This window comes from Diospyros lotus, chromosome 5 (assembly GCF_014633365.1).
Source record: "Diospyros lotus cultivar Yz01 chromosome 5, ASM1463336v1, whole genome shotgun sequence".
Lineage (NCBI taxonomy): Eukaryota > Viridiplantae > Streptophyta > Magnoliopsida > Ericales > Ebenaceae > Diospyros > Diospyros lotus.
Window position 1 is genome coordinate 41,117,938 of NC_068342.1, and position 16,057 is coordinate 41,133,994.

At 37.5% G+C, this 16,057-nt stretch overlaps 1 protein-coding gene across 3 annotated transcripts in view; it reads right to left on the reverse strand.

Annotated features, from left to right (window-relative positions):
• Positions 1–1,007: 1,007 nt before the first annotated feature.
• LOC127802432 (probable ubiquitin-like-specific protease 2A) overlaps positions 1,008–16,057 on the reverse strand; it is a 124,910-nt gene continuing 109,860 nt past the window's right edge. For all 3 annotated transcript variants that reach the window (XM_052338236.1, XM_052338235.1, XM_052338237.1), the window contains exons 14-17: positions 9,374–9,493; positions 7,933–8,129; positions 7,711–7,807; positions 1,008–2,018 (exon numbers count right to left, since the gene is read on the reverse strand). In XM_052338236.1, coding sequence (XP_052194196.1) covers positions 1,491–2,018; positions 7,711–7,807; positions 7,933–8,129; positions 9,374–9,493 — 942 coding nt within the window. In that variant the 3' untranslated portion in view covers positions 1,008–1,490. The remainder of the gene's footprint in view (positions 2,019–7,710; positions 7,808–7,932; positions 8,130–9,373; positions 9,494–16,057) is intronic.

Sequence of the window (16,057 nt, forward strand, 5' to 3'; positions counted from 1 at the left end):
TAGTAAATGTATTATGTTTTTAGATAATGTATATTTATTATATATTATTTTTAATATTTAAATAATTTTATTGATTGATTATATCATACATTTATCATTAATCAATAAAATTATTTAAATAGTTAACAATACATAACAAATGTACATCTAAAAAGATGATGCATTTATTAGTGTTTAATCATTATTCTAGCAAGTCATATTATCTTAATGAATAATCTTAACTATTGTTTTGAGGTTAAAGAAATATCAAATACACTTATTTTTTATATAATATATAATATTTATTATACCTCGTTCTTAAATTTAAGCAACAAAATAAAATTATGTCAAGAAGTGATAATCACACTTAAGATAACAAATATGGTATTCAAATTATAGATTTGTAACTTACCTCACAATTCAAATATTATGAGAAAGATGATGACAAAGAATTACAACCTCATTTCAAGCGACAAAATAAGACTATAAATAACAGTGTTTATCACATTTAAGATAAAAACGATACTATCGACACTCTTAGGTATAAAGTCATCTATTACTAAAATTATATTATAAAAAATTAAGTATACCAAAATAAAGAATCTTCCTTCCACGCCTTTATTCTCACATTATTTTCTACATTTCACTTACTATCTACACATTATATTGCTTATACCATCAAATATTTTATAGATTTTCCCTTTGCACCTCGAAATAGTTTTTTATATGCACATTATGGAAGTTTTCCAAAAATATTAAACTATTTTGCCATTCAGTCATACTGGTCTATTATTTATAATTATTAGTTCGCTACCCCATCAAATTAAAATAAACGTAATATTATCGTTGCAGCAAATAATTCTTTTAAAAAATCAGAACAATGGGTGAATTTTAATTGGAATTCCCTGTGACCGAGAATAGGTGATGATTGCTTTAAACTGTAAATAATTTAATATAGTCTGAGATTTATTTTTTTTAAAGTAAATTAAATTTAATTAAGCATTCTAACTCGATAAAAATTACGCATCAACTTAATAAGAAGTTATAAACAATATAATAGGTGATTATCTAAATATTTAAGGGCATTTAAGGGCACACCACTCAAACTTAAAATCTAAAGTCTCGACAGAAAAGGTGACTAGTCACGAGAAGAGAAACAAAAAGATACAACATCTAGTTACATGAGGAGAGAAGAGAAATCTCTCTACAAGAAGGGTGAGAATTGAGAAATAAAATGCCTAGCCACCTTCCCCACTGCAGACCTATCCGGCTTTTGTTAAAACAGGTGCTGGTGGATCACACCATCATCCAGAAGAGAGGATGAATATGTACTTGTTCTCAGGAATGATGTAAATGGGCCTCTTTTGCAATCCGGCAGCCACAACTACTTCTAGTCGTGACACGCCTTGCATATAGTTGGCTCGAATATATAACCACCATTTATTGGACAGAGTGATCAGCTTCTGCCATTGGCCGAGCCAGGAGGTTTCTGCAGGTGGGAAGTCGGCTTTTCAATCTGACTTGACATCCTCTTCAGAGTCCTCAACAACATAGGTTTCAGGTACACCGCTTGATGTTGAGGGAGATCCAGAATTGTCTCTCCCCCGTGCAGGGTCTGACTCCTCGGACTGGTGGTGAACTTCATCTGCACCATCCTCCGATGAAATGGACTGTGCCTCTGGATCGGACAAGCAAACAACGTTTCGTTGGTGGGAAGGCGATTCTTTGATCTCACCAACATTGGATGTCTCATTTTCGTCTTCAGAATCAATGACATAATAATCTTCGAAGGAGCTGCTTGATGTTGAGGGAGAATCGGATTCTTGGTTGTCCTCCTCTAGCAGCTGAGCTTCATTTATTTCATTCTCCAACAACATGGGGTCTGCACCAGCAGATGCTCCTGAAAATGCATCAAACTGTGGCAATTCTGGGGCAGAATATGTGGCCATCAAAGGGTCATCAAATGCTTCGGCCAATTGCTGGACACCAGTGTTCTCTATTTGTGAGTGAGCAAATTGCTTCTGGTTCTCATCGCCTTCCTGTTAGCATATAAAGACGAGGGGAACAATCAAAAGAGGTTTAATTGGAAAAACATATGGTAAGATAGAGAGAAGAGAATACTACTTGATCCTGCAATATTCTAGTAAAGTTATTCTCCTATAAGGAGCCATGCAACAGGTAGCCATTTTATTTCCTGTTTCCCATTTCCAGAGTAGCCTTTTGACAATTGAAGTACTCTTCTCTCTCTCTCTCTCTCTGAGGAGAAACAAATCCATATTCAATACTCAAAAATCCAATATCAACAATAATCCAAATTTGAATAACTCTACAGTTGATAGGTCTTCATATATTCATATAATCTTACCAAACTTGAACAAATGATGAAACAAGGGTGAAAGGAACTTACTTGAGTAGCAAATCACTTTACTAGAGTAATATTGGAGTTTACTCGAGTACCAAACAATGTTACTCAAGTAGTATCAGAATTTAAGATAGCTTACTCGAGTAACTAAGAAAGATTACTTAAGTAAGTTAAAACCTTACTTGAGTAATTAAAAAACATTACTCGATTAAATGGAAGCATACTTTATTTCTGCGACTATGAGAGAGACAAATGAGCAAGGGTTCCCGCATTTGCTTGGACGGATGTGGGTAAAGAAGTTAGTCCAACATCAAAATCAAAATCAAAATCAAAACCAAAAACAAAATCAAAATCAAAAACAAAATCAAAACCAAAAACAAAATCAAAAACAAAATCAAATTCAAAGTCAAAGCCAAAAACAAAATCATAGATTAAGGATTGGGTCATGGAACATAGGAACATTAACAGGCAAATGATGATTAAAAGAAAGATTAATATTATGTGCCTTCAAGAAACGAGATGGGTAGGGAAAAAAGTAAAAACTTTGTCAGAAAATGGATATAAAATATGGTATACAGGAAATGATAGAGCAAAAAATGTAGTGGGGATTATTATGGATAAAAGCTTAGTAGATGAGGTAGTGGATGTAAAGAGAATAGGGGATAGGATTATTATGATGAAGATTATTCTAGGAAGAATGACTATGAATATCTTTAGTACATATGCACCACAAGAGGGGTTAGGTGAGGAGAAAAAAGCAAAATTATGGGAGGATCAAGAGGGACTCATACAAATGATACCAAGAGGAGAGAAAGTGATTATAAGAGGTGACTTAAATGGTCACGTGGGTAGAGACGGAAACGGCTATAGAGAGGTACATGGAGGGTATGGATTCGGGGAAATTAATAATGAGGGTAAGTCTATTTTAGATTTTGCAATGGCATATGGGCTCATCATAACCAATACTAAGTTCAAAAAACGGGACAAACACTTAATCACATATAAAAATGCCACATCAAGCACCCAAATAGATTACTTCCTCATGAGATAAGAGGACCGGGTATGTTGTAGGGATTGTAAGGTGATACCGGGAGAGTGTTTGACTACTCAACATAGACTACTAGTACTTGACGTCCAAGTAAGAAATTGGAAGAGAAAAAATCACATAAAACAAAATCCAAGAATCAGGTGGTGGGATTTAAAAGGGGAGAAACAACTAATCTTCAAAGAAAAATTAAGGGGTAGAAGAGAATGGAATGGAGAAGGATAGATAAACCAAATGTGGAGAGAAATGGCTAATGCCCTGAGAAACACAGCAAAGGTAATGCTTGGAGAGACAAATGGTAGAGCCCCTAACCTTAAGGAGTTTTGGTGGTGGAATGAAAAAGTGCAATTGAAAATTAAAAATAAGAAAAATTGCTATAAGGCTGTATATCAGTGCAACAATGAAGAAAATCAAAAAAATTATAAAGAATAAAAAAATGCAGCAAAAAAAGTTGTTAGTGAAGCAAGCTCAAAAGCATACGAGAATCTATATAAATATAAACGACTTAATACAAAAGATGGAGAAAGGGATATATATAAATTAGCTAAAGCAAGAGAAAGAAAAACAAGGGATTTAAATCAAGTGAAATGCATAAAAGGTGAAAATCAAAATGTATTAGTGAATGAGGGAGCGATTAAGGAGAGATGGAAGGAGTATTTCACAAAATTATTCAATGATGATGGTGACACAAGAGTTAGGTTGAGACATCTTAGTAACTTCGAAGGGAACGTGAGCTATACATTTTATCGACGCATAAGTCCAAATGAAATAAGGCAAGCATTAAAAAAGATAAAGAATCATAAGGCGGTGGGACCGGATAATATACTAATAGAAGCATGAAAATGCATGGGAGAAGAGGGTATCTCCTGGCTAACGAAATTATTTAACGCGATTCTTAAATAAAAAAAGATGCCAGATAAGTGGAGGAAGAGTACTTTGGTCCCTATATATAAGAACAAAGGAGATGTTCAAAACTGTGAAAATTACAGAGGAATTAAGTTAATGAGCTATACCATGAAACTCTGGGAGAGAGTAATAGAGCAGAGGCTCAGAAAAGTAACAGAGGTCTTAGAAAATCAGTTTGGTTTCATGCCCAGTAGGTCAACAATGGAAGCTATATATCTACTGAGGCGCCTAATGGAAAGGTATCGGGATCATCAGAAGGACCTACATATGGTGTTTATAGATCTAGAAAAGGCTTATGATAGGGTCCCTAGAGAAGTATTATGGAGGGTTTTAGAGAAGAAAGGAGTCCGAATAGCCTATATACAAGCTCTTTAAGGACATGTATCATGGTGCAGAGACAAGGGTCAGAACATGTAGAGGGGATACTGAACAATTTAAAATTACAATAGGATTGCATCAAGGTTCTGCACTAAGTCCATATTTATTTGCTTTAGTAATGGATGAACTCACTAAAGATATTCAGACAGAGGTGCCATGGTGTATACTATTTGCAGAGGACATAGTGTTGGTGGATGAAACAAAAGAATGAGTGAACACTAAGCTTGAGTTATGGAGAAACAATTTAGAATCTAAGGGATTTAAATTAAGCAAAAAGAAAACAGAATATATGGAATGTAAATTTAGTAAGAATGCAAGAGTGGAGGATGTTATAATAAAATTGGAAGACCAAATCTTACAAAAAAAAGACCATTTTCGATATTTGGGATCAGTGATTCAAAAAGATGGAGAAATTCACAAGGATGTCACATATAGAATTAAAGCAGGTTGGCTAAAATGGAGAAATGCATCGGGGGTGTTATGTGATGGTAAAATCCCATTAAAATTGAAAGGAAAATTCTATAGGACAGCTATAAGACCAGTTTTGTTGTACGGCTCAGAATGTTGGGCAGTCAAATACCAACATGAGCAAAAGACGAGTGTAGTGGAGATGAGGATGTTAAGATGGATGTGCGGCCATACAAGAAAAGATAAAATTAGAAATGAAGTTATTCGTAATAAGATAGGAGTAGTGCCAATAGAGGAGAAGATGAGAGAGACTAGACTAATATGGTTTGGTCATGTGAGAAGGAGACCAAGAGACACTCCTGTGAGGAGAGTTGATGAAATGGAACAATTAATCAAAAAAAGAGGTAGAGGCAGACCTAAAAAGATTTTGAGGGAGACATTAAAGTTTGATATGAAGTGTATAGATCTCAATAAAGATATGACAAAAGATAGAAATACATAGAAGTCTAGAATTCATGTAGCCGACCCCACATAGTGGGATAAAGGCTGAATATGTTGTTGTATTTACAGATTTGAATTAAGAATTTTAAATTACTGGAGTTGTTGGCATTATCTTTATTGCTTTATCTCCTTATCTCCTAACAACCTTATCACTTCATTTCTTAAATGTCTCTCATATCTTTTATCCTCTTATTTTCGGCCATAAAAAAGAAAATCGGGAATTTCATTTTAAACTTTCCAACAAAACTAAACCAGGAAATAAAAATACAAGCATTCCTAGTCATTGCCAAGATAGAAATCTAAATTAAAGTAAAAAAACAAAAAAGCAAAATTACTAATCCTATAAATTCTAGATTAATTAAAATTAAGACAATGATATCCTCTTCATCCCTGTGATTCTCCCCAGTTGAGTAGAACTCCTCTAGAGAGCAAATGAAGCATAAAGCCTCGAATTGTCTAGTATAAAAATAATGGATCTTCTCTTGACAACTCACCACGGTGTCAGTGTCTTGTCTAAAACCTTTAGTGATAACTGCTTGGAGATAATTAAGACAGTGGAAAATTGCCAGAAGATCCTCTGACCCGGTGGTTGTCTCTGACAAAAGGATGGTGGATGTAGATGGAGGACGGTTCTCGGACTTTTGAATGTGCTGATTGAAGAATTGCATCAATCAGTTGGGTTTACTGGGAATGTTACTACGAATCTATGGTATTGTGGTGGCTGTGCAGCACTGAAGTTTTATTTGGTACCAAATTGATGTAGCACAAGAAGAAGAAGAGAAGAGTAGAGAAAAGAGGCAAGAAGAATAAACAAGAAATCCTAGATAAGACGAAGAGGAGTTGAAGAAGAAAATAAGGAAACCAATCTATATTTAATGATACTGAATACTCCAAAAAAGAATAATTCTTCCAAAACTAGGAATTAAACCTAAATTGAGAAACGAAAACTTAAGACCCTCTTCTCTTTGTTGTTTTCAAGCCGTTTTCAGTTTTCTAAAACAGTGAAAATGTGTTTACTTTTATATTTTCAAAAATGTATTTTCGAAAACAAGGAAAAATTTTGTAAAGAAAACTCAAAATCGCAAAAAGTCGTTTTGACTATTTTCATCATAAACATGCTGAAAATTTTCAAAATACGAAAAACGCTATAGACAAAAAGAACATGTTTTTAGCAATTTCAAAACAAACACTCAAAACACAAATCTGGAAATGAATTTGTTAGGACTCCCATTAGTCTCACCTATCAAAGGCGTAAAAGGAGAGGAACAATAGGGGTAGCCAAGGGAATTGAGTCAGGGGTAAAAGAGTCAGAAGTTGGTTAGAAGAGAATATTCATTCATGTGGCTGAAATTGAAGAGGAGAGAGGTATAAAAGGGGAGGGTGTAGGAGAGAGAAGGGATCTGGAAATTTGTTGAAGAAACCATTGGAGAGTGAGGCCCTCTTGAATAGGCCCAATTTCTTTTCTTTTCTTGCTATTCCTATTATCCATTGCTGTAAGCTACTGTAATTGGGTAGCTCTTACTGTAAGAGCTGAAATTCAACCAATTGAGTAAGGTCCTATCAGAATTCAAAACTCAAAACTGAAAACTGAAATACGAAGAGAACAACCCCTAACATTCCTAGTCCTTGCCAAACCAGGAAGGTAAGGTGAGAAACAAATAACCTGATATTATCAATCCTCTAAAGTTCCCAAGTAACCAAAATTCTATAACAATTAGAACTCTTCATCTTCATCATTCTCCTTGCTAACGTCCATCTCTCTCTCCTCTCCTTTTATTTCTGAGTAGACCTCACAAGTCGAATGGAAAAATTGTTGAGGGAGGCTTCATTATACACAACTTTTTGATAGTGCTAGTAAGTTTTTATGGTCAGAGCAACGGATAAGAGATCAAGTTTATCAAATGAGTTAAGAAGACCTCTATCAGTAAAACACTGGGAAATAAATGGCAAGAGAAAACTTTAGCACAGGATTTACTGTTCTCAATCACCTCTACCAGATGTGATACAAAAGAGCTTGATATTTTATAGATGGCATGCTCACTCACGGTACCATCAGTGCCATGCAATTACCACAAGGAGGAAAAGTATTTCTGAATTAGACTCATAATTATTTCAGTGAAGACTTAATTACCTCTATTGGTGACATGAAATTTTTTGATTGGCCAACTGATACCATTTTCCACGAGGACTCAAAAAGGCATCCTTCAGCTGCTCCTGGCTCTAACTCCCTGAAAACAGAATCCTTTTCATTGAGCATAGAACACCTCTTGATAATGAGATGTGGCTAATCATGCAGTTTTATTATTTGTAAACCATAAAAACTGGAATAATTGCTATGATAATTTTGGGTAACCTGGAAGTTTCTAGCAGAAGACATATAGCAGAGCCTGCCTCATCTATTCCAGATAATTGAGGAGGAGAATGTTTGTAATCATTGCAAGGAGAGGTGGGTGTTTTCTGAGAATTCTCTTCAACAATTTTATAGATCAGTTTCTCGATATAAGCACGTTTAAGTGAAGCCTCAGCAGGGGGGAACCAATTCTTACTAAGCTGAAAAAAGGATACAAGTGTCAACAAAGTTGATTAAACATTTATCATAAGAAAAAAACAATATAACCAACCAGAAGCCTTGATTCCACTAGGTGGGGTCAGCTAGGATTCTAGCTCGCCAATTGTCTCTGGGGAAAGAGAAACTTGGGGAATATTTTGCTTATTATGCATTAGCAGAAGTTCTCAAACAACGAAAATTCAAGAATTCCAAAAGAATATCAGAGTGGTTCTCTCAGTTTTCTTTAAAAGAGCTGTAAAAATTTCTACAGCTGAAATGAACAGATTGTTCAACAGCTGATCTCAAACTCTATACCTCATTGTTAAAGTTTGTCCCGTTGTCCTTCAAATTTTAAATAGCAGGGACATGCATGGGAACAACCAAGCCATTTGTTTACAAAAGGAAATGAAAAGAGGTTCAGAATGTCCATATAAGACAAATGAACAAATTATGTTCTTTTGCTGCATATAGAGTTAGTATGGTTTCTTCAACTTTCATGGTAACCATGAAAGGGTTGAACAACTCAAGCAGCTGGAATCAAAACCAAAATTGAACATCATCCAACCATAGTCAATGCAATAGGCAGACTCAAGACTTTAAGGTGAGAACCTAACCAAAGAATCCAGAGCAATCACCATATTGCAGCCAACAGTTACATTTTGATGATTTTATCCCCCTAATGTGGAAGAGGCTAACCAAGTATTAGAGGATGTAAAACTTGACTGTTGAATGACATATTGCCAACTTTGTAATTAAAATGACTATCATTCATGAACACGGGTCAACAGTAGTAAATATCATTGTACGAAAAATGACAATAAAATTTTTGGGTCCTTATGGTTATGGTGCTAAACTTGGGAGAAACAGTTGCTAAACTGGTACCAGCTACCATCTTAATATAGTCTATCTCAAAACTAGTTAAGGAAAAAGCAAAAAATGTTCTCACGTAAGAACTCAAAAATTATAAGAAAATCTGTATTGAGGTATCCATTTTTTTTTTATTCTGGAAACAAAAACACAAAGAAAGTTAAGATTACAGAGACATTATTCCACTGGGCCTTATATCCTGCACGTTTCATTCAGTTTAAATTGATAACATATAACATAATATCGCATTAAATGATCCAATCATAAATTTAGCACAGAACTGACAAAAGAAAACCCAAAAAAGTAATATGTGAATTAGGTTAATTTCCAATTAAGAGTAATTTATCTTCAAGTTAGTAAATTAGATGGGATCACTTACGAAGTTAGAGAACTTTGTTATTCTGAAAGGGCTGAAGTCAACAGGAGCTTGACTCACAAAAAGTTCCACATAATGGAGCAAGAAGAGGCCACAGTCATAGTAGTTCTCTTGCTGAGGTAGCTGCAGTACAGTGAAATGGAGGTCAACAAATGAAGACATTCACCAACTACAATAAAAATTGGCATTCAGGCAAAGCAAAAATAGAAAAAATAAATTTGGGAAGGGTGAATTCATTCATTTCCTTACATGTTACAAGTACATTATGCACAATACAAGTACATTCACAAAAGGAACACCTTTACACAATGAGCTTGCTTCTACTGAAAAACTAGTCCTGCCTTAGAAGGCAATTGTTTTCCAGTACTTGATGATTCAAGGGGATCTCAATTGCAGGTCGTGAGGAATGGTGGCAAATTAGATTTTGCGGTAGAGGTGGGTGAACTTGCAAATTGCATTACCTGACTATTGGCTCCACAATCAATCATTGGTCCCAAACTGCATTGCTCCAAACATACATAATTGTGTGCACAAGTGGCTTTCATTACCTAATTATTTATTTATTTTATAAGAATGTATGGATATGAAACAAGGGGGGATCACTGCTCTACCCCCCCCCCCCCAAAAAAAAAAAAAAAAAAAACGAGGATCAAAGAAGACCTATATTCTTGATACATCCCATCATTTAAAAAGCTCTATACATTCTATAATTTGGTTCAAAGATGGATCTCTGCCACTTGAGGAATGGAGGGGAGAAGGGCTTCCTCTTCAGCTTGAAAATGGGCTCATCAGGATCTTATTACCTACTATTTCTTTCTCATTAGAAGTTGCTCATCACATCATGAGGGACCAAAGACAACACTCATTGTTTCCCAACTCGAAGCCTTTTAATGTGAGATCCTACAAATACCCACCCATTCAGAAATCTGTTATAGAAACTATGGTTAGGGAAATGTTGCAACAGTCTATTATTAAACCCAGCCATAGCCCCTTTGCTTCTCCGGTTTTATTGGTGAGGAAAAAAGATGGTTCATGGCGCTTTTGTGTGGATTACCGCCAACTTAACGCCATAACTATCAAAGACATTATACCTTTGGTGGAAGATCTCTTGGATGAGCTAAGTCAATCCAAATTCTTTTCTAAGCTTGATCTTCGCTCGGGTTATCATCAAATTAGGATGAAACCCCCTAAAACAGCCTTTAGAACCCATAATGGACATTTCGAGTTTTTAGTGATGCCATTTGGGCTCACTAATGCCCCTGCCACATTTCAATCACTAATGAACCGAATTTTTGAGCCTTACCTAAGAAAATTTATATTAGTTTTCTTTGATGACATACTTATCTATTACCCCTCTTTTGAAACTCACCTAAAACACCTTAAAACCACCTTTGAGATCCTTAAATCCAATCAGCTCTATATCAAGAAGTCTAAATATGCTTTTAATCAAAGCCAAGTAGAGTACTTGGGGCATGTGATATCGGAAAATGGGGTTAGCACCGATCAAAGCAAGATAGAGGCAATGTTGAATTGGCCAAAATCCAAATCAGTCAGAGCTTTAAGGGGATTCTTGGGCCTCACAGGTTACTACTGCAGATTTATCAAGGGATATGGGGTCATTAGCAAGCCACTAACTGGACTCTTGAAGAAGGAAGGGTTTAAGTGGGGTGAAGAGGCTGACATGGCCTTTGAAAGGGTAAAGGAGGCGGTGAGTAGGGTGCCTACTTTGGGGTTACTAGATTTTGGCAAACCTTTTGTATTGAAGACAGATGCATGTGAAACTAACATTGGGGCAGTGTTGATGCAAGAAGGGAGACCGCTGGCCTTTCTTAGCTGTGCACTGGGACCAAGGCATGTGGGGTTAAGCATTTGTGAGAAGGAGTTCCTAGCTGTGTTAATGGCCGTTGATAAATGGCGGCATTATTTCGAAGGAGGGAGGTTTATAATTAAAACCGACCATGAGAGTTTGAAGTTCTTATTACAATAGAAATTGCACACTCAGCTACAAAAGAAAGGGATGTCCAAGCTTATGGGACTATGTGATCCAGTATTGAAGAGGGAAAGAAAATGTGGCTGCCGATGCCTTGTCCAGGTGTCATGAGGTTGGGGAAATGTCCCTTATTACTACAATAGTTCCTGAGTGGTGCAAGGAAGTTAGTGACAGCTACGAAGGGAATGCAAGGATTAAACAGATACTGGAAAGAGTTGCTACAGGCAGCCAGGAGGGAGATGGATATAGCTTGGGTGGAGGAGTGCTGAGGTACCATGGGAGGATAGTGGTTGGAGATGATGATGCTCTCAAAGAGAGGATACTACGATCCCTTCATGAGTCGGCTTTAGGAGGGCATTCGGGAGTGCATAACACCTACTCAAGGGTAAAACAATTGTTTTATTGGCAAGGTCTTAAAGTAGAGGTGAAGAAATTTGTCTTGGCCTGTGAGGTGTGCAAGCAGTGCAAGAGTGAGATGGTGGCTTATCCTGGGCTTCTACAACCTTTACCGATTCCGGACCAAGCTTGGGAAAGCATCTCTATGGACTTCATTGAAAGGCTGCCGAAGTCCGAGGGAAGGGACAACATTTTGGTAGTGGTTGACAGGCTCACAAAGTTCGCATACTTCATAGGGATGACACATCCTTTCACAGCCCAAGATGTGGCTCGTGCCTTCCTGGACTAGGTGGTTAAGGTTCATGGGGTCCCAAAGATTATAATTTCCGACCAAGACAAAGTGTTTACTAGTATTCTATGGCAAGAGCTCATGAAAGCCTTGGGGACGAGGTTGAACATGTCCACAGCTTATCACCCTCAAACGGATGGCCAAACCAAGAGGGTGAATCAAAGCTTGGAATCTTATCTAAGATGCATGAGTTTCCTGCGCCCTAAAGAGTGGCATAAGTGGTTGCCAATGGCTCAGTGGTGGTACAATTCTAACCATCACTCATCACTCAAAATGTCCCCATTCGAGGCTCTTTTTGGGTACCTACCGCCCTTACTACCAGCTGTGGGAAATTACTCAACAATGGCCAAAGTGGAAGACTATCTGCAGTAAAGGAAAAGGGTATTGCAACAGATAAAAAGGGAGTTGGCATCCGCTCAAAATAGGATGAAACTGATGTCTGACCGCAGAAGAAGTGATCGAGAGTTCGAAGTGGGTGAGGAAGTCTTCCTAAGGCTGCGATATCCTCATCTGAAATCCATTTCGTTCGGGCCTGTATCTAAGCTTAGCCCAAAGTATTTCGGGCCATTTCCCATAATTGCCAGGGTTGGTCGGGTGGCTTATCAACTGAAACTTCCAGAGGAGTCACTCATCCACCCTGTCTTCCATGTCTCGCTATTGAAGAAGTCAGCTGGATCGTAGCTGGTGAGTCCTTTGCTGCCACAACTACCGAAGGAGGTAAGGAGATTAGTGGAGCCGGAGGTGATATTGGATCGTCGAGTCATCTACAGGCAAGGGGCACCTATCATACAAGTGTTGGTTAAATGGCAGGGCGCAGGAGAGGAAGAGAGCACATGGGAATACCTACCGCAGTTGCTGCAGCAGTTTCCCAGGTCCGCCAGCCTCCTCAGCCTTCCTTGAGGACAAGAAAGGGCTAACGGGGGAGGAATTGTCACGCGTCACTAGCTTTTATACCCTATATTACTGCCGATTTTATTTTCTTGCATTAGCTATGTTGCTGTAACTTTTTATTTCAGTATTTTCTTGTTAGCATAGTGGACAAATGGAATATTCTGGCATGTGGCCAGCTGGTTGTTGGTTGCAACGGCCGGGCTGGGAATCTGCCCCTGGGCAGCCTATTTATAGTCAGTTATCTGGCTATGGATGGCATGAATGAGAAGTCACTGAATTCTATTTCTTCCTATCGTTCTTCTCTCTCTCTTTATTTTCTCTCTTCCTTCCTCTCAAATTCATTTCTGCGACTGCTCTGATTGAGCAGCCACTAGTCCAATCCTACCCGGGTTGGAAATCTCACCATTGCCACGCGAGGATCGTGACAAATGTCAACACTGTCAAGGGTGTTAAAATGTATTCAGAGGCAAGCCAGAGGGTCTTCTTGGCAGAGCTGTACTAAAAGGATGGCTTTGGCAGCCACGGTCTACCACATTTGGGTTGCTAGAAATCGGAGCGTTTTTGATAATCTAAAGCCTTGTAGTGAGAGTATTTCATATAGGATTAAAACCTTTCTATACAAAGCTATGTTTTCTTTGTATCCCCATGTTTTGATCCAGTATGAGACTCTTCTTCAGGGGCTTTAGTTTTGTTGCCTCTGTCGTCCCGGGTATGCCCGGTATATATTGTACATTTTGATCTTTATATATATTTTTACATTTGATAAAAAAAAAAAAAAAGAATGGAATGACCATTCCATTATTATGTTTGGTATGCCTTCATTTTCATGTAATGGAATGATATAAACCAACCATTTGACGAAAATGCGCTTTTACATAATAATACTAAAAAAAATCTTATAAAAATAATATTTAACCCCAAATAATCATATAATTATTGAGTTGTTATGCCCAAAAATAAGCCCAAGTATGATGAAATGGGCCCACATCATATTTGGTGAGCCCAATATGAGATTAATGAAGGAGATCAAACCAAGTAGCTTGAAGATGGGGCCGAGTGAAGGTTTCTCGGCAGTTAAGTGGTTGAGAGACCTTATCGCTAAGTGAGGCAAGAGACATGATTGAGAGGGCTGAGAGGGATGCGGTCAGATGAGGCTGACAGAATATGAGTTGTGCGATATGTGGCCAGATGAGGCCGAAAGGCTATGAGCCATGCGACATGCGGCCGGATAAGGTTAGGAGACTATGAGACATGCGGTCGGACGAGGCCGAGAGACTATGAGCCATGTGATATGCAAAGGGTGTGGTGCTTGCGACAAAGGAGGAAGAGTGGAGGGTGGTTTGTGGTGGTGCTGGCGACAGAGGAAGGGCAGGTTTGGGTAGATTCGAGCCAGATCTGGTTTGAAGGAGGTGGATGGTTGTGGTGGCTAGCAACTAAAGAGAAAGGGTGGGATGCAACAAGTTCAACTGAATTTGTAAGGAGGAGACATAAGGTCACGATTGAGGTGGTTTTCGATGACTTTTAGTGAAGGAATAGAGGAAGGTGGGTCACGGTGCTATTGGTGACGAACCAAAGAGGCCTAATGGTGGTTTCTGGGCATATCTGGTTCGGTGGAGGCAGACGGTCATAGTGGCCAATGGGACCCGATGGGTTTGACCAAATCTGTGACGAAGAGAAAAAGGTTGCACAGATGGTGGTTTTTGGTGGAGGAAGCGGGGAAGGTGGGTCCATAGAGGTGCTAGTGGCCCAAGGGTACAAAGTTTGTGTGGATTCCCACCAGATTTGGTTTGGAGGAGACAGACAGTCGTGGTGGTTGGTAGATGAGTGGCAGTTAATGGTGGTTATTGGCCATATTTGGTTTAGAGGAGGCAAAAGGTTGCTCTTACTGGCAGTTGAAGATGGAAGGAGATGCTGGTTCGTGGTGGAAGATGGAAAAAAAACCAAAAAAATGGATGTACGATGGTGGCAGCGGTAGCAGGTAGCACACAACAATGGCATGCGACAATGGACGGCGACAAGTGGTGGTGACTGGGAGAGGTTTTCACACAAAATGGGTTGGTGAAAGGTGAAAAATGATTACTTGGTTTATTTATGTGGCATTTTGTAGTTAAGAGAAAAAATATGATGGTAAAATTGTCATACTACCCATTCCATGGACTGGGAAGGTTTTCCATCCATTTTGTGATGGAAACCTTTTCCATCATTTTGAGGGAATGGACCATTCCATTCCTTCGTACCAACCAAATGAATGAATGAGTGAATTTCTTTCCCTCCATTTCGCTATACCAAACGTAGCCTTAGTAGTCTTTGTAATGTATAGGAAGAGTTGTATAAGTACATTTATTGGGTTGGTTCAGTAATAGTTGGTATAGATAATTTGTTTTTATTATAAATTGTTAATTGAAATATGGGATTAAATTATGATAAGATAAGGACATAAAGGCTTCTTGACTCTAGTGAGCCTACAATTCACTAAGGATCACATGTTGGTCTTCTAGGTTGCACGAAAACAGAAATGAGAAACGGATACGATATGAAACGGAAATGGAGAAACAACATTTTTCAAAAAAGTAGGAAACTAAAATGCGAGGAAATGCGTAAATAAAAAAAATATAAGGGCTTTTTTATAAATATAATTTTTAATATAGAAAATTATAAAAAAATAGTTATCCAATAAAAAAATAAACATAAATTCCATAATACATTAAAACAAACATAAGCATAAGTTCTATCATCTATGAACTATGACTTACTAGTTAAAAACAAACAATAAATTAAAAAAAAAGAAAATAATTGAATATAATACAAACAATAAATTTAAAAATTTACTTACTTTTAGAAAACAAACAATATATTTAAAAATTTTGAGTTAGAGATGAAAAAAGTTCCATCTCTAACTTGGTTAGAGACGGAAATTTTTCCGTCTCTAACCTCTTCGTGGACGGAAATGCATTTTCGAATTGGAGAAACGCGTTTCCAATATTTTCGTGGATGGAAATGCATTTCCAAATTTTTCCTTTTCTGTCTCTAACCTCTTCATGGATGAAAACACATTTTCGAATTGGAGAAACCATTTCCAATATTTTTGTGGAAGGAAACGCATTTCCAATAATTGTGAGCA